General features: G+C 38.9%; 1 protein-coding gene across 3 annotated transcripts in view; it reads left to right on the top strand.

The window, feature by feature from the left end:
- The window catches only part of pde4cb (phosphodiesterase 4C, cAMP-specific b), an 82090-nt gene that overhangs the window by 6357 nt on the left and 55598 nt on the right, over window positions 1–20135 (top strand). For 2 of the 3 annotated variants that reach the window (XM_086225453.1, XM_086225455.1), the window contains exon 3: window positions 3880–4082. In XM_086225453.1, the coding sequence (XP_086081579.1) occupies window positions 3880–4082 (203 nt within the window). Of the gene's footprint in view, window positions 1–3879; window positions 4083–5527; window positions 5757–20135 lie in introns of those variants that run through there. The other variant, XM_086225456.1, reaches the window with a different exon arrangement.

Here is a 20135-nt window from a genome sequence, read left to right on the forward strand (position 1 = left end):
CCCTACCTCTGTGTGTGTGTGTTTGTGTGTGTACCATTATTAAATCTGCAGGCACAAACAAAATATTTTTTCAGAAAATCAAAAAATCTCCAAAGAATACTTAAAAGGTTAAATTTAGCACCCAGGGGTTACGCTGTGGGGGGGGGGGGGGGGGTTACGTTGGCATTTGTCAGCTTCCTAATCTTGAAATAAACCAACACTCCTTTCTGTCATGATGATGCATTTCTACTCTCTGTTTTACCTCTGTTTTCCTTCAACTGTTATGGCACAGTTAACTTTGATTTAGATGAAATGTTTTATTGCAAATCTTTATGAATTGTCTGTTTTTTAAAGCTTCAGAGCTTCCTTAAAAATGAAATACATTTTGGAGTGTATGAAAGGCACTACAGGGAGATCTTGTGCACTGTCAGGAAAATATGATGAAACCAACATCAGATTTATTTCTTTACTCAAAGACATTCTATCACCAAACTGAGAGTTTGAAACATTCTCATCGATGATCCAGTATCCACTCAGAGGCTCAGTAAAGACATGTAATAGAGAAATATGTCTTACCGTGTACTCTGAAGTTATGAAAACAGCAATATCAGACTGACTCAAGAACATACATACTGCATCTGTATGTACACATCTGTGAGCGAATACTTCACACGTCCCTGTGCTTTATGCACAGGGACACTGTAAGGGTGAATGTGTGCATGCTGTGCACAGCAGGATGGAGCCGACTCGATCCCTTTGGCATCAAACTGTGGATGCATGTCAGAGTGAGGTCTTAACAGCGAGAGCTCATAGCTTCCACTGATGGTGCTCTCAGCAAACCTCACACACATGCACACGGACATCAGGTGCTGCCTCCTGTTTTGGGTTTAAATCTCCGTGGTGACTTTTTTTGCCGTTTTGTTTATTTATGTCGGTCACTGGCTCTTTACCAGAATATCAGGATGGATTGATTGGCTAAAATAGAAGACTTGGACTGTATTTTGTTGGATTGTTTGCTGTCAGCTGTCAGCAGCAGAGATGATCATATCCTGTACAAGTTACATGCGGATACACTTAACCATGACTTCTGCACTGACGCAATGTTCAAATCAAAATGTAGATCATTAGCAGTAGTAGTGCCAGTTTGGCATTCACCTCCAAAAGCTGATGCACTCTGCAGCTGCATCAAAATAAAAACAGTGGTTTACTGTTAAAAAGCAAGCAAGTTTTTAATGCAAAGCAGCTGCAGACAATGTAGGTCAGGCAGTTACGTCAGTTCTTCCTCTCAGTGGTCAAACGTACCCTTTGGTTCCATTGGGGACACATCTATGATGTTATGGAGGCGGCGCAGTGTTGTTGCTTTACTGTTTTGGTATTTTTTTCCCCTGATTTTTACATTTCGTCACCCATGGATTAGTGGGCTGTGTCGTTAGATGATTTACCTTTTTTTTGTCAATTCAATGACAGCAGTTATTGTTGCTCTTCCTTATTTGATGGCGCTGGAGCCTGCAAACGAAAATAATTCAGTTCTTCCACATAGTTTATTTTGTTCAGCCTCTAAGATGAAACTCTTTTAGATGCTGAAAACCCCCTCACTGGTGGACTTGGTCCTGGTGCCTCCATGACGTGGATGTAGAGATGCAGTGTGATGTACATTCGGGACTTTCTTTCGAACGTTGTGAGGATGCTCCTAATCAGTCTTGCGTCTGCCTTCTTGCAGGGAATGTTCTAGCATCAGAGAAGAACAGAGAGTCACTTCTGTGACAGGCTGCAGCTTGTTAGGGATAATCACCAGCATTCTATAGAATGGTGGCAATCAGCATTAAATCCATTTAGTGTTCTTTTTTTGGTGAATATATTTGACTTTGAAAACTGTTCAGTCTTGCTCCTATATTTGTGGATTATTAATTAACTTAAGCAATGAGTCAAGTCAGTTTTGGGTACTGCGAGCCCCCTGCTTCAGCTCAGCATGATGCAAGATTAACGAATGCGCGAAGGCCTGTGATGTATTGATTTGCTCATGTTTCAAAGCAGAGCTCGTTTGAACAACTAGGATCACTGTTAGAAAGGCTTGTTTTTTTAACCTTACTCTGGTACTCATTTATTATTTTTCTTTATTCTTCTCAGCTGAAGTATTTGGTAATGACTATGTTGTTGTTACAAAACACATTCATCTACTATAAGCCATTACTTTGTGACGCAGACACTGAAACAGATGAGATTTGGGGTTTGATGTCCTGCCACGCTGCGCCATAAAAATGAAACACATTTTGGGAGCGAGTGTGAGTCACAAGCATAGACTCTTGATTAATGGAGAAGCACAGCGATGATGAGAGCAATCAGCTCATTGGTGTTTAGAAGCAGCGACCTGCTGAGCGTCTTCTTTCCCATCTGATCACACGTCGTCCTTGCTGCTTCCATCTTATTTTCACTTCCTGTGTTTGGCATGGTGGGAGATCAGCCAGGTAGTCACAGTGCTCCTTGCTGCTAGTTAGCTCCAGGAGAACATGGCATTCAAGTAACGAAAAACAACAAAAGCATGCTGAGAATGCAGACATATATTGTGCTGGTGACAGTGTCACACCTTTCAAACGTCAACCTCGGCAAGAAAATGTAACATTATAATTTATTGAGGTGTAGTTTGGTGTTTGTTATGAGGACAAGAAAAAGTAAGCTTTTGTGCCATCTTTAACACCGGGTAACAAGAAAGGAATATCTTTTGCCAAGTTTCTTCACTGAGCTAATTTCTTAAATGTCAAGTAAACTAGAAACCCAGCTTATGTAATGACTGTAAGCTGCAGGGGCTCAAGCCTAAGTGGGCATTGATTTTCAAGGTGTGTGTTTTCTTGGCTGCCTCTGTCTCAGCTGACGCTTTTAAAATGGGTTACTTCGTGTACTGTTTGCACAAACACACACACTCACACACATATAAAACAGACAGACTTGGATTTGCCCTGCTCTCATTTGTCATCCAGACAAAGCTGCTGTCTCTCCTCCTGTTGCCTTTCACCTCAGCAATCCATTATGCTGCATATTAAATGCATTTGCCAGGAGAAGCTGCAAAAAAACGGCCAATATGATGATCAGAAATAAAAAAAAAAACCAAACAAACAATTGAAAGGTGGCTTGTGCCATGACTGCAGATGCCATAGATCAGTGCACCATTAAGAACTCTCAGTGCCAGATTATACATCAATATTGTTATTATGTTGGTCCTTTTAAATTGTTTGTTGAATTGGACTGGATTGAATTTTTATTGTTGAATTATACACAAATATATTGTTATTGTTTTTCCTGGCAGCTGCCGCTGATTAGATAATATGTCCTAATTTCTGTGGGACAACTGCATCTCGTATTCAGTGTTTTATGAATGGGCTTTTAATGAGCATTTTTGTTTTTGTGTGGCCAGTTGAAAAAAACGTCTCCGTCATACACATGATCGAGAACGCATTGTCCATATATGTCTGGCCAAGCAGCTGTTCATTGTTTGGCTTGTTTCTAATGTTAAGTCATAAACAGTGTGTGAATAAACACCACAGAACCACAAAGAATGTATCGTCTTCTGAGATTTGGCCGTCTGTCAAGGTAAAGACGCTACACAGTGCCAAGTTGAATGATTCGTGGGATAAAGGGCTTGAAAAGTTTTGGAACCACAGAAGCGCAGACCTATTGTACTGCAAACTTAATAAATATCCTCCTCACCAACAAACAAACACACACTGGTGATTACACAATCTTCTCTTGCAGAGGTGATAAGGATGCGTCATTAAATAGATCAAGGGAAGCACTTATGTTAACGCTGAGCACTGTTCTAACTGCATGGAACCAACAGGCCACTGTTGTGCACGTTTGACCCTTCACTCAAACTCACACCTCTGCTGCATTTCTCTCGACATCCAGGGTCGTCGGGAGTCACTTCCTACGAACCACCAGGTGGTGCGACGGCGTTTCTCTGGCCCGTTGATGCTTCCTCCGCTGTGGAGGAGACACTCCTGCCAGGAACACCCATTTGATGGCCGACGACCGTCTGCAACCCATGGGCTGCCGCTGGACCGACTGGAAATACTGTATAGCCGAGCGCTGGCCAGCCATGACGAGCAAAGGTCAGTTGCGTTCTTGCTTTGTATTCATCTTGTACTCACATCAAGTGGTTCTTTGCTGTTGTAACGCTATTGAGTGTTTGTACCACTTCAGCTTTTTTTGAGGTCAAAGGTCATTGCAGTAAAGGTTTCTTTTCCAAATCTAACTTGGCTAACCCATTTAGACCGAAAAACATCACTTAAAAAAAAAAAAAACCTCCTAAAAGCTTAATGAAACTGTCATCATTCACTAAAACATTTATTATTATATTATGGCTTTTATTTCTTGTTGTTCATTGTGGAAAGTTTTTGTGGCATGTGTGATGTGATATGACATGATTTTAGATCAAAGTTGAGGCGTTCTCCAGAACATTCAATCAAAGTGTCATTGTGCCAGAAAATAATACTTGGGTTCTAATATCAGCGTTCGATTGTGAGGACAGAAGACCTCTTTCTTTACACTGTCTTAAAGCTTCGATTAAGAGTCAGCCAGTTAGTTTTCTGAGTATCCTTTATCACGGCAGTTGCCTCGGTTCAGGTAGACACCAAGGGAACAGCAGGGTTTCTGTCTGAACAAGTGAAGCGTGACAGTGAGTCAGCTGAGTGACAGTGAGGGAACACACACACTCACACTCACACACACATGCTCACACCAATTATGAGGCTTGTCGTAGGTGTGTATAATTATTTCTCTCCATTATAGTTACTGCATATCTTTGCTCTCTTGACATATAAACATCCATTTTCATGCTTAGAAGTGTAGAATCATACCGTCTACCCATCGATGATTGGGACAAACTTTATAACATTAAAAACCTTCCTGGATAAACAGCTTGTTAGCTCATTGCACAAGCCTTGACTGCACTGCTTGATAACCTTTGGGACTCATTTGAATGAGTTAATATAGCTTACATTTATTATGAGGCCATAGCCCACCTAAATGGAACAGGGCCTTAATTAACGTTATTGTGTTTACCTTTTAGGGTCATATAAAATTGCTTTTGTGACCCAAATCCCCATTCTTCCCGTCCTAACTGTAACAAATCAATAAATTTATCAAAATGTCTCTCCGTTTTTGTTGATTACGTCATCTGCTAATAATTGCTGCCTCGACTGAGAAAATTGTGACATAAAACGCTTCTATGAAATATTCGCCCGCGGGATAGTTTTGTTACTAAAGAGACAAACATACGGAAATCTGGCAGGCGCGACGTGAGAGGTGAGGAGAGAGAGAGAGAGAGAGAGGAAGAGGAGGAAGAGGAGGAGGAGAGCGTGTTTGGAGTGAGAGGCAGACAGTCTTTTCAGCACTCGGGCTCGTGGACAGCAGCGTACCAGCATGTTGCACGCGCCGCTCCGTTAAGCGCGGGCTTTCCTCTTCTGTCCAGCAGTTCGCCTGTTTTATTTGTTTTGTTTTGTTTGTTTGTTTGTTTTACACCTTCTCAAGTTAAAAAAAACTCGATTAAACAACAAACCAACGGGCTAATAAAGTAGAAAAATGGACTGCGCTACGCTGAGCCGGGAGGGAGCAGGGCTCGCCAAGCCGCCTAAACATCTGTGGCGACAGCCGAGGACGCACATACGCATCAAACAGCGCTTCAACTCGGACACCGAGCGCTACTTGTGCCGGAACCGGACCCTGGAGAAGCTTCGACCCGTGCTGAAGAAACCCCGCATGTCTTGGCCCTCTTCGCTGAAACGGTAACCCCCCCCCCCCCCCCAAAGTCAACGCAGAAAAACACTCACAAGTGTCAGCCTCAGGTTGCCACACGGAGGAAAAAGTTCCAGCAGACTATAGCAAGGTTTGGTCATTTTGTTTTTAACGCAACGGCTCAGCAGAAACAAACACATTTTCTTTGGTGACAAAGAGAAAACTGTGGTTGTATGGGGAGAAAAAACGGAGGGGGGGGGGTCCTTTGTACCCTCAGTACTGGAAACACAATGTGCTGTTGAGGCACTTCAGGTGATCAGTATTTGGACAAAATCTTTCCACTTCCTCTGGAACCAAAATTTTCAAATCAGCAGATAGAATGAATGCCATGTTAGTGAAGTTCTGCTGTTAATTAAGGTACTAGATTTTTTTTTTTTATGTTGAAGAGAGTTCCTAAACTACTATTGGGCCTCATTTGTTATTTATTTAATTGCACAAATTGAAATTATAAATGTTTTTGTTTACTACTGACATTGATGGTGTAGGTTTTTAAAGAGGTAAACAACAGATGTCAGAGGAAATTAGTTACGAATAGTTGACAGCCTTTGCTTCCTGTCTGTTAGACTAAGAACAATTTCAGACTAAGAGGAACAATTCTTTGTGAGTGTTTCATAGGTCGGGCACATTGTGTTTAATGCAATGTTCAGTTGACAGTACAATTGGTCAACCTTTTTTAATAACTGCTAACTATGCTGGCTTTATCTCGAATAGCTTCCAAATTAAATGCTGGATGTAGTTTATTCACATGGTTAAAAATCTGCATTTTCTTTTTTTAGTGTTTCATAAACAATGCTGTGTAAATACTGCTCACTGTGTAAAGCCTAGTGACATCATATCTTATTGCAGACAGTCATTTTTCTGTAATTTTTTTTCAAATACAGCAGCTGCCTATTTTCTGTTTTTATCAAATGGTTTTGTTTTGTTTAATAGATGCTGAAACATGAATTCAGCGTGTTTAAAGGACGCTTGTCCACCCATACACTTTTCAATGATAGACCTGCATAAGTGCAGGGTGATGGAGGGTTAAGAGCTATTTAATTTCTGGGACTTTTTTTTTCACCCCTGAACTCAGTCAGTCTGCCCACACTCCAATTATCTGCAGTGGATTAAGATGGTGTCTGTTTAGTAAATTTTGCATAAATCACACCCATTAATGTGTTTCCTTGGGAACGGTTCATTACAAGATGTGTTTTGTCAACAATGTAGAAGGCTTAATGAAAGATCATTTTCAAGTTCCTTTTTTATTTTTATGTAGTTGTGGGTAGCTCTCTCTCTCTCTCTCTCACACACACACACACACACACACGTACACTGTTGTCCTTGGGGTGTTTGATATTGCATGCTTGGAAAACATGCAATGATATGATTATTTTGTTCTCTAAATATTGAAATTAACCAGGAAAGCCCACTAAAGGTCTAAAATGGCAAAAATACAGAAGGCTGTAATTTAGAATCCGTGTAATCTGTGTAGTAGCTGGTGTATTGGTTTAGAAATCCCACAAAATTGCACTTTGTGAGTCTCGTGGATGTCACCTGAAAGGGTCTCTTACCTGTTTTGCAAGCTGAACTTTATGTTCATCTACTTGATGCACCATGAGGGATGGTAGTAGAGATGCGAGTGGTGGTTTAGCGAACAGGGAACTGCTCTGTAAAGCCCATTTGCCAAACTGAAGGACTGACCATTTTTACTTCATTCCTCCTCGTCATTCCTCACTGGCTTCTACATAAGCAGTAAGAGGGTTAAGGGCAATGGCTGGTGTTCATGTTTCTCTTTTTCCAATTGTAAAATGACAATATCCTTTAGAAATGGAGAAAGATAGAGTGAAAGGTAGTTAATGTTTAATATCTGCAAGGTAGATATACAATGTACACAGAGCCTGCACAGCAATTATAGAATTCAATGCATCAGCTGTTATTAATTTCCAATGGCCATGTTAAGAGGGCAATACTTCACATTTCACTATGGTTGCATGAGTCTCCATGAAAAATGTATTTTAATCAATATGGGCTCACAGGAAGCTCATTTAGTGGGACGTTATTATTTAGTGTTCTGTGTGGAGATGTAATGTCATGGAAATTTAAAGATTGCCTCCAGATATGTTAGAATGAAAAATTATGAAATGACATCAACTAACTTATGGGGGAAAAAAAGCCCTGTCTCCAAATTTGTATGCAAATCAAGAATCTCTTTTAAATAATTTAATCACTTAGCATGGAATTTGGTCTTTATTTAAGAGTATAAACAGAGTGTATGTGCCATGGAGATAGATACCAGTACAAGCATCAGACTTGCATCTAATAATGGACTACAGATGTAGCATTTGGGAGTATGCAAGTCTGTGCACCAATCCAGTACCATATAGTTCAATCAATCAGAAACAGGACCCTATTAATTCCCAGTTTGCTTTGTTATTGCTGACTGTTACGTACGGGAAATTAATTCTTCTCTGCCCTAAAACAATAGCCTGCGCAGGAAGTTGTTCTGTACATTGTACTTCTACTGGCAACTACTGCCAGTTAAGAACTGATTGATATGTAACATTAGTGGTCGATATGAACAAAATGTCAATAATGTGTAGGGATGCACAATATTGGATTTTTTGCTGACATCCAATATGCAGATATTTTTCAACTGATTTGGCCAGTAGTCAATATTTTCAGAAGCTGATAATATTTATATCAAAACAATTTTATATGGTATTTACATTTTGTTCATAACAAAAACTGAAACTGAAAGAGTAACATTTTCTTTATTTGCAAAAATTTGGAAATGGCCATTACTCATTGTTGCTTCATCATAAACAACCATGAGCAAAAATGAAGAAAGTAATCTTGATTTTTCTAAACCAGTACCGATATTTTTTTAAAAAAAAGATCAAAATCTGCTAATACTGGTAATATGCCTGTATTGTCTTGCATCCTGAGTAATGTGGTAATATTTTACAGCGTAAAATCCCACCAATAAAAAAGTGACATGATCAGTATAAGGCTGCAGTCTGGAGGATGTCCGTCAAAGTAGATGATAAAACAAAGTTATTTGGCTTCATTCTGGGTGTATTTGCTCATACTGTACAATCAATCCATACAGGGTAAGTTTTATGTACAGTATTTGGTATCAGCTAATATGCAAATTTGATTATCGGACAGACGAAATTCCCTTTCCAGCAGATAAAAGGGAAAACATCCAAAAATGGTTGCATGATGATGTATATGTGTAGTGATACAGTGAAAATTATTGGATACTCAAGGTATGTTTTCTACAGAAAAGACGGGGGAAAATTTTAATTAAAAAGTGTGTGATTGCCAGCTCTTAAGTTGGTCAGGCTTGACAGTAGCTCTGCTCCCCAGACGACACGTGCTGGCACAGAGTGATGGCAGCAGCTCGTCTCACCTCAGAGACTTTTCGTACACAAGCTGAAGTGCTGTTCTCTCCTGATAGATAAGATGATCACGATAAATTGTTTCATTTTGCAAGATATCTTTAACACTGGGGAACATGAAAGGAGGAGGATTGTTAAAGCATCACAATGTTGTGTACATCAGCATTATGAGTGTGGAATTAAAACGGGTCTTGATCAGAGCTGTAACATTTAATTAATTAGTTGATTGAAGGAAATTGTCAAATATTTTCTGGTTCTAGTTGCTTGGAGTTTTTTTGTTTCCAGGGTGCTTTATCATGTTAATGACTCTAAAAGTGAACATAAACTGTAAAATTTAAAAAAAAGGGGGGGGGGGTCACCCCCCTGTGGCCTGGATGCATGTTGAGGTGTTAAGCCACTGTATATTCCACTTTCTACAGGTGCAAGAAGAAATAAAAGCAGTGGATTTGGGGAATTATTGTGGAACTGATATAGTTGATTGCTTGACTATGGCTGAGCAACATTTCTGACATGTCAGAAATCTATCCATCTGTGTCTGGCAGCTAGTTGGGAGAAGTTGATAGTTCATCACAACCCATTCTATGCTGCACTAAAATAATGCCTGACGAGGCTGAAAGTCGTACCTACTCTGTCCCATATAAAATCATGCTGGACTTCCTCTGGGTGTCACTTTTCAATCAATCAGAGAAACAGAAAAGTCAATTTTTCCCCCTTTCTCCCCAGCTGGTGCTACCACAGGCGATGTCAGCTTTCCTTCACCTCCCCCAAAGTGCAGACATCATGAAATGAATGCCCAGCTAGAGGCTTGCTTTCAAATGGACAGTAGAAACCTCATCTGACTTGTTATGAGAAACCTGATATTCTTCTGGCTTGTTGTGTGCTGCTGTGACAGGAGATGGGTAGACCACAGTGCAGAAATCAGCAGCAGAAGGCAAGGAAGCCAAGATATTAAACGGATAGATTCTCATAATTGGACAATAAATGAAGCAAACTTTGAACTCAGTGACTAGCTGAAACTAGTGACATATACTTACAAGCTGAACAGACATCACCAGGCATACAAGAATGAACAGAAGATCCAACAAACAAAATCTGATCACAGGGTTAAAATACAACAAAATGAAAACACAACAAGAAATATGTGATAAAATGGATGGCAGATGGCATAATGAGGGCAGATACAGGTGTAACGACAGAGGGGCTACAGGAAGACAGGAAGGTCACACCGAGCTGGAAGGCCACCAAAATACACATAACACAAAAGTACTTCTCCCAAACAGAAAACATCAGAAATCCAAACTCAAGTCCATGAAGTTCAAAATGAAAATCAACAGAGTGTGACTGTGCTTGATATGAAGCTATTGTTGCTTAACAGCAAGGTTCTCTGGGGACTCTGTGCCTGCTGTCTGTTGTTTTATTGCATTCAAATTCACAGTATAGCTGGTGTCCTTTACATATTGTTCTGTTTATTGCCAGCCGCTGGAGCAAATGTCATGGACAGTGCACTTTAGCCAGGATCCTTCATAGCTTCCGTTAAAGATAATTATTTTACCATTGCAACTGACACCTTAAATTAAGTTGAATGTTGTCAGCCTTCTTGTGAGTAATGCTATATTGACAAATAAAATTAGTGACAAAGGATAAAGTTAGAGGGACCTTGTCTTTTTAACTACCGCCAGACAGAACCTGAGCAAGTTCTGTCACTTAATCTGCATGGGAGGCTGAATCTGTGACTCTCATCCACATTCCTTTGGTAGACAAATTTTGTAGTTAAGTTAGGAACATTGTCACCCAAGAGTTAAGTAGAGATCAAGAAAAAAAAAAGACTATTGATTAATTGTAAATAAGATCAGAAAGTTTGATCTGACTGTTGCAAGTGCAAGAATTTAAGTTGCATCAGACCTTCTAGACCCATGGCTGAAATGCCTCGATATTACAGTAGAGAAGAATTTCTTATCAAAGATGGCGAATGCATGAATGTACCTGTGAGATGATGCACTTTGTTTGTGTGGAGGTAACAAAAATTGATATTGATATCAAAATGCAAAAGGGTGAATTCATGAACATCTGCAGGGTTAAAGGGTCCTAACTTACCTGCCAAGAAAAGACTCACCCTTGCTGTTAGAGTGCTACTTTGACAGGTCCTGTCACTACTGTTCCAGCAGTGTGAATATCACCATTGAATGATGGTGGAAATCAGACCGGTGAATCAGTAGGTGTAGTCAACAATGACACCACTTGCATTTCCTTTTTATTATTTGCTGAATACTTCTTTCCTTTTTTACCCATCCAGATGGTCATTTTAAAAAAAGTGTAACATCCTCAATGTAAGAGAGATTAAAATGTCAAGAGTAGAGTGTAAAATAGTGACGACAGTCCAACTTCTATGTTGTAATCACAGAAGTCTCTGTCTCCTAATAACTGAGGACGTGTAATGAGGTTAAAAACATATAGCTGGACAGGGATTTTTGGATTTATTTTAACCTTTTTACTGAATTATTCTGGGGAAACATCTTTCTCTGTAAGAACAAATTAGTTTATGAAATGAACTCTATTAATATGTTTTCATGCTGTAGTGTTTTTTGAATGGCTAATTCATAAGCAGTGAGAAAGGAAACTGGTCTGACACTACACCAGTGGTCAACAGCAATGCTCTTCTCCAGAGGTACCTCTTACACTTGGAAGATTGTGGAGCAACTGAATCACTGTTATCCCTGTTTTCCACTGATAAGAATAGAAGAGGCTACCCTGTATGTAGAGTTCAGTGAGGGGAGGACAGCAACTGAAATAGAAGAACTGAACATCATCTACAATTCACATGACCTTCCTTAGACAGCTCTTTTTTACACCGCATTTTAATTCTCTTTACATTTGCAGTCTAGTCAGTATAGTCTGATTTGTTCTGGTCCTGATGAACGATTTTATAATCAATATCGCTTTTGTTGAGTGACCAAGCAATTAGGTTGTGTCTTTGAGAGGCTTGAGAATGAGTTGTTTTTGTAAAGGTGAAGATGAAAGTACTGTGGCTGCCGTATTGATTTTTTTTTCTTTTAAATTATTGATGTTTATTGAAAAGTCGACCAAGGAAACATGAAGCGGTCTGCTCAGTTCCTTCAGACTGTCAGCCAAAGACAATTACCACAAGTCCGGGGGGAAACTGTTCAGTCCCTGAGTTTGTTTTCCTGTAAAGATTGGCCAGGATATTGGACACGGCTCTCAGACACATGACAGACTGATGATAAGCTAGAAAAATATCGTACTTTGTGTGTGTGTCTGTCTGTGTGTGTGCGTGTGTGTGTGCGCGCGTCAATTTTGAAGGTTGCTACCAATCACATTTCAAACTGGAATTAGACCTCAGTGCTCCATGCTTTTTTCAAGACATCCCAATTTTAACATTTAACATCACTTAGAATTTTTCACACAAAATATATTTTTTGCCTGGCCAATTCAATACACAACAGCAAATCACGACAAAGTTTTCTCACGACACATTCACAGATTATTAATGACTCAATATTCCTGCATGAGCACTTGGAGGCATTGCTGATGAAAAAATGGCCTTTAATGGGCAGTAACATCAGAGCAGACCTGGGCTCAAGGTGAGTGGCCATCTGTCTTGACCAGTTGGCACCAGAGGGAGATAAAGAGAAGCATTACAAGAATATTAATAATTGTAATAGCAAAGTGAAACAAAAATTTTATTGGTATTATGTAACAGCAGCCTTTGTCACTGTCTGCTATCGTCTGTAGTGTCCCAGTGTTGGAAATTAACTTTGTAAAGGCCATTAAGTCTCTTCAAACAGGCTCATGATGCCTAATTAATTTAATTAATTTTCCTCAGGAACAGTGCATGACAGAGACTTAGTTTTCTCTCCTCTTTGTCTCTGCTGATGAAGGGTGTGATGCAATCAAATTGTAAATCAGATGAAGTTTAATTACTTTCCAAGAAAAAAAAAAATCCTACCAACTCCAGTTCGCTTGACACATATCAGGAGTTGGATAAGAGAAACCCACGAAAGCTTTATTTTTGTTACATTTTCCCTACCCCTGCTGCTTCATTCTCCCCAATGTGTTCCCCATTACCTGACAAACCTATTGGAGAGTAATAGACCATCACTATGGACTCTCATAGGTACTCTTCCATGGGCTCTCTCTTCACCCTGATACCAGATGTATTCCAACCTCTTGATATCTGGCTGGTTCTAGGAGGTTCTGCTCTCTCAGTGTTCTCCCTCTTCCCCTGAGGGTTTATGTCAGGGCTTTTCTGCTTGTGTTTGACATTGTGCTTTGTATTCTGAGCCCAGCCAATTGCCATCTTCCTCTTGGGTTGCAATACCAATTTCACATCTGATTTCTTATTCTTTTGTTGCTCTATGCTTGTTCTTGCTCTGACATCCTCACCTTTTCTGACCTTTTTGATGTTACTTCATTAATATGTTAAGGCTGTTGCTATTGTATTGTAGGTGAGTGGTTTGAGGGTGGTACATAGCATTCATCCTGAATAAAGTCTTCACTGGTGGATTTTAAGTCCTGCTAGTGAGAGCCAGTTGTAGTTGTGTGGTGGCTGAGGTTTCGTTTATAATTTTTCTCTTTGATTCCCATTCCTTTATAACAGTGCTAGGTTCCTTAACAGTTTTGGGTTAAATGTTTTAAAAGTTTATAGTTTCAATCTCTGGCCGATTTTAATATAAATGTACACACCTCTTATGATAGACATCATAATATTTTAAGTTATGTAGATTAGCATCGTATGATAATCCACATCCCTTGCAAAACATGTTTGATGCCTTTTTGCTGTGTATGCATTTGCCTAGAGGCTGGTTGAAAGCTTCATGCAGAATTGACAGTGTTTACTTCTTTCCTAGGCAGACCAGTTGCCTGAGGACAAAACAGGTCAGGCGTGTTCCAGAAAATAACTACTGTTGCTGCCTGCTTGATAAATTTGTTTGTTGATTTTAGTCAGGATGTGATTTTTCATGGATGCGTGATCCCTGTCATGCTTTCATCAAATGTATTTTTTTACTGCCTTCCTTTTTTAAAAATTTATTTTTTATAAAAGAACAGTAAATGATTCTCCAAAACCTCACTATGGGTGCAGCTTCAAATTCAAAAGTCTTAACATTAAAAATTGCAGGCTTTAAATCGAAGGCTATACATTTTAACTATATATAGAAGCAACACAATACTTAAATTTATGATCTGCTATATGCTGAGTGCAGACTTTCATTCTTGCCTTTCAATAGTTACTTTAGAAGCACAGAGCAGCAGCTATAATTGGATTGGAGTTTTTTTCTTTTTTGCAGATACACAGTAAGGGAGACACATTTGAGACTCATTTGTCTCATGAATTTCTATTGCTTTCCATCATTTAGTTCATAGTGGCAATAATTTAACATCACCTTGTTATGAAAAAAGAGAGTTGAACAAATGTAATATTTTTTCATTATTTTGTCAACATTTTTAGTGATGTCAAAATGTACCATTTCAGAACCTTTGCACAATTTCACAGGCTGCCTTGTGATAATGAAATAGCACCAGAACAGGATACTTAATGTTTATATATACAGATCAGCCTTAATATTAAAACCACTCATAGGATTAGTATATACTTTAATGGACCAGCAATAAATCCCTCATGCAGAGAATGCCAGATAAACAGGAAATGGAAAAACACGATTGTCAACAGAGAAAAACAACAAACAAAAAAACAACAACAATATATATATATATATATATATATATATATATATTATCACCTCTTAAATGGCATCCCACTCCTAAGAGAGAAAGTAGAGATGCACCGATGGCATTTTTTTCTTGGCCAGTTCCAATTTTTGATTTTTTGTTTGTTTGTTTGTGTGACTGGCCAATATAGATTTTTGCTGATTTCAATTTCCTGTACTTTTCTTAATCCAACAACCCTAAAAAAATACAGAAATAATTAAAAAGCTCTCCTGCTAGAAAGAGGAACAAATAAAATTCTTCTAGAAATGAGTTGCTGTATATCTAGCTATGTCTGAATATATACATATGTATGTATGTATGTATGTATGTATGTATGTATGTGTATATATATATAGGTGTGTGTGTGTGTGTATGTGTATATATATATATATATATATATATATATATATATATATATATATATAGATAGATAGATAGATAGATAGATAGATAGATAGATAGATAGGCAGATACTGTATCTACCTTTCTATCTATCTATATATATATATATAATATATATCTTTTACATATGGAACGAAAGCGGTTGAATACAGCCACCAATGAAGGATAGGAGAGGCTACAGGCTAGTTCTTGGCTCTGGACTCTGCCTACTAGCCTAAACTGCTTTCCCTTTTTTTACCTTCCTCAAATTGGGCTGATGATTATGTTTATTTTCATTTTTGGCCTGATATATTTTACACATTGTGAGATTTATGTCCTCATTACTCACATGGAAGAACTTCCACACTTGACCAGAATTCCCACCAGGTAAAGCTTTGCTGTGTCCTGGCTGCAACACCGATCACATTGGTTGACCACACAGCTGCAATCTCCCATTGCCTGCCAGTTTTGTTAATTTGCTCTGATTCTGCTGATTGGGTCATTGTCTCTTGATTTATGTTTCTGTCACATGCACGTAGAGTAGGTGTTTACAGGTCTGTTTTTGAAATCAGGAGCCTGCACACGGTGTTTTATTTTGAAAATTGACCAGATATGCTATGCTATTCATGTGGAGATTTCCTGTCTGGCTGGATCTGCTCTGTAGAGATTGACATGCTGTCCGTTGGAAATGGACTCACCGCTGTTCCTGGTGAAACAGTGTGCCACCAAGTGACCAGTTAGAAATTACGTAATGTCCGGCTGGGTGATTGGTGCATCCCTTGTTTTTGGCTGATTCCTTTCAAACATTGTTAGAAAGAGTTTGTTGATTTAGCCAGTTTTCACAGTGTTTGTTCACAGCAGCAGGATCAGCACCATGGAGAGTGGTCAGTCAGAGTCAGTTCTTCTGACAGTTATTGTTCCATGATCAATAATGCATAGACAAATATCAATAAAGCATGAATTTAGACGTTTGCATGTCGAGGATGGGGTTAAGGCCATCAATTAATGTGTATCTTAGCCCTCAGAAGGGTTCGTGTGGATGCATGTTTTAAAAAAACACATCTGCACTCAATTTCATCTGTCTCAGTGAGATTTAAAAAGAAAATAGAAAGAGAAAACCTCTAATGTGACCAAGGCCATTGTTTTGTGTTTATCCACAGTAGATTGGTTTATGAGGGGTTATGGCACCGTATTTCTGTGTGGCAAGCAATCATAGCAGCAAAAAGGGATTCTGATTTATCTGGAAGCAACAGAGCAATATCTTGGCAATTGAGCACTTCAGGACATGATTACAGCACTTCCTGTCCATGTGTATACAATGCTCAATGATTCAGTCATTGTTTATCTTATCAGATAAATGAATGTAGCAGCTCTTGATAAACCTTTATGAATTAATAAACAATTCTCTGTGAGTAGAGTAGATGTTTATATTCTTGCCCCTGTTCTGACCTTACTCTTGTCATTGAGTCATTCTTCTTTTGTTTAATTTCCCCTCAGTGTGGCGAGACAGAGGGGACATTCATCTCCTAATATTTTGCCATTGTCAGACTATAGAGCTCAAGGATGACACGCATCTTTGCCCACTTCCAACATATCTCAAAACTTCAGATTGAAAATAAGTATCACTAATAATTGGCACAATAGTGGACTAATGAACACTGTGGGTATAAGCTTGCTGTCAGGATATTGTCTCAGTAGGCATTCTCCACCTCTTTTAGCAATCAACACACTGAAAATGGCACGGATCGCCATCTAACATACAAAAAGAAAAATTATGGAAAAAGTAGACCCATTCAAAAATGTATTCATACTGAGTATTAAATTTAACCAAGTACAAACGGAGCCAGTACATAATGTGATTGGGCGAAACAGATCCAAGAGACAGGCAGGTCGAGAAAAAGAAGAGCAAATTGTCCTTTTTTCCCCCCAGCACTTCACAGTTCACACTCCTGGTGTCACCTCACTTTCCCCTTTTGATTATTGTGGAGAACAACAGACAGAACGGGTCTACACCTGTATGAGATATTTTAACACATTGATTGGGACCCAGGTTCTGTGAAGACCACCACGCATTTGACCCCTGATAATGTGCAAGCCCTGACAAAGTTAAACAGTTAAACACATAAAACATAATTTTCTATACTACTATTAAAAGTGTATATAAAGCTTTGAGCTTGAGCCAGAAACCAACTCTAAAGACAACAGCCAACATTTCCTGAACTTAAACATAATCTTTAAATACAGTTATTTCAATGCTAACAAATACCAACATAAACAATTCCCTTAATTTCAGCTGTTTTGCAGGTCCATGACGTTGCTGCTGTTTTTGCAGGTATTTTTTTCCACTTGATTTTAAAACTGCGTGTTGTTTCCAACAGGTAGTTAGTCAACTTCACCCTTCTCTTTGCTGCCCTGCTTGCCACCTCCCACAGAAAAAATAAATCTGTAATATCTTTAATTGCTTTAGTTTGACCAGTAATATGAGAAGCAAAGACAGCAGATCCATTCTAGTAACAAACAGGAGGCTGTAGGCATAATGACTCTGATTCATCACATGCAGATCTGTTGGTGTGTTGAGTCAAGGGGAATCTTGGTGCCGATTAGTCAGGCACAAGCCGAGAATGGGAATGCAGCAGGAGAACCATCTTGTAGGGCAGCATTGCAAACAGTTTTCTTCTTTTTACCATTATGAAATCAATGATACAAAATATTAATAATTGTCAAAACATTGCCAAATTCAATTAGACACAGTTTAATTGCCATAACTGCTTATACAAGACTAGAAACTGTTTGTTCCATGCATTTGCATTTTGGGTTGCTGTCTCTTTGTCTTGTTAAGCCAATTAATTGATGCGTTTATTTTGGCAGCTGCTCCATTGAACATAAGTTCTGCTGCTTAATCAATGACTTTGCTGCAACAACATGGCTGGTACAGTTTTCCCATGAGTTTGTGGCTACCCGCAGCTTTGTATGCTCCAATAAAAACAGACTTCACAATGCTCATATTTCCAGATCAGCTCTTAGCTTTTACCTTCAATACATCTCCCCCGCGACAGCACTGACCCAACTTCCACTTCCCCCCTGTATTATTTTAACGTGAACACTAACGACACAGTTCCTGTAAATGCTATTGTGCTTTGCACTAAACATCAACTTCCAGAATTTGGTCTGTTCCTTTGTCAACTCCTCACCTTCACCCTCAATATCTTTAACATTCACATCCCTAAAAAAACTCTAAAATACAATGCAAAATCACCATTAGGAATCTCAGATCTCCTCATCAGCTCTTTCAGCCTCTCAATATGCCCCTGAAATCTCTGCCTCCCCTCTTCTGCTTCTGATGATCTCCCAGATCTTGTCCGTTATTGTAACGACACAATCTCCTCCTGTCTCGATCAGCTCTCTTCCATTTAAATATTCCCTGATATACAAATCTACACTGAATTAAATCTTGAAAAACTGTCAAAGAAAACTGTCTTAACAATCCATCTCCAAGCTACATATCTTCGACAAAAATACAAATTCAAAACTCAGTCGTGGCCCACACTACGGCTCCACTAACCAGACTGCTTTCTTCACCATGATAGTCATCCCCCTTCCCTTCAGTCTCAGTTCTCCCTGAGTCTCCAACAGAGCCGTCCAAATAAAAGGCATGAAGGAAAATTCCACCTGTGTTCTGGATGCCTTCCCATTAACCTTCTCAAGGAACTTCTCATGTCCTCACTCATCACTTCACTTATCCTGAACTCCTCCTGCAATTCTGGCTCTGTCTTTTAATCACGCCAACTGTCTGCTCTCACCTCCATCCTCTGTGAAAAAAAATAGAATGAGATTTGGATCCGGTCGCTTGTAGTTGCTTTTTAGTATTTTGTAATAAAAAAAAAAAAAAAAAAATATGAAGCTGTCTGTCCCACTCAACTTGTGAATCAAAATGAGTGTTAAATAACTTTCTATTGTGAAAGTGCTTCATGTGAAAAGGCTGTGTTTTGTAATATGTACAACCAAAAATCTGTGGTGTGATTATCTTTCTATAATTCACTTCACAGTAGGTCTGTTTTTTTTTCTGCACTAGCAATAATCACACTGTAGCCCTGAGCCGTCAGAGTTATTTTAATTAGATAAAGTAATGAATCATGTTTTCATTTATTTCTAACAAAATTAAAGTACCATCGGGCAATATTTATTAAAATACACTAACTTACAACCTAGTGCTGAAAAAACAATGATACGGCATGTCCCCTGGCTGAGAGGCTGTTGATCAGATCTGATTAAATTTTATAGACACCAGAAAGAATGTGAAAATAAAGACACAGGAAGTAAGCCTGATGCAAAAAAAAACAAAACAGAATTTGACCTACATTAAAATTAAACTGTGTTGGCTTTACGTGATGTACGGTGTGTGTTCTTTAGAACAACCTAGTTTTACATGAGGTGAAGCACCTTGACAGAGATACGCACTCTCTGTAGTACTCTTAACAGTAGTTTCTTCAGCAGTTTAAATGTAAGTTTTATAAGTTATTGGGTTTGTTGGTCAACAGGATACTTAAAAGACAACAATCATGACCTGGATCTACCACATTTCACCACCGCACGGTTTGACTGACATACACACCTGTCTGTCACAATTATTACAAACTGTCAAGGAATTAAAAAAAAGTTTAAAACATTTACTGGCTTAAAGTGAGATCCGATTAATATGTTAAAGGTGTGAACAAGGCCATAGAGGTAAACTCTGGGTGACTGATCAGTCATATTTCTTTGTGCTGCAGCCACGACCACGTTACAATTCTTACACTCTGTTCTATTTTAGTCAGTTATGAGGTGTTTCCAGTGGACTGAATCAGCGCTACAGTTCTTTCATCTTCAGCGGCAGAAATACGTTAT

Source organism: Aulostomus chinensis, chromosome 14 (assembly GCF_037954235.1).
Source record: "Aulostomus chinensis isolate RoL2024-O1b breed Wild chromosome 14, RoL_Achi_v1.0, whole genome shotgun sequence".
In the NCBI taxonomy this organism is placed as follows: Eukaryota; Metazoa; Chordata; class Actinopteri; order Syngnathiformes; family Aulostomidae; genus Aulostomus; species Aulostomus chinensis.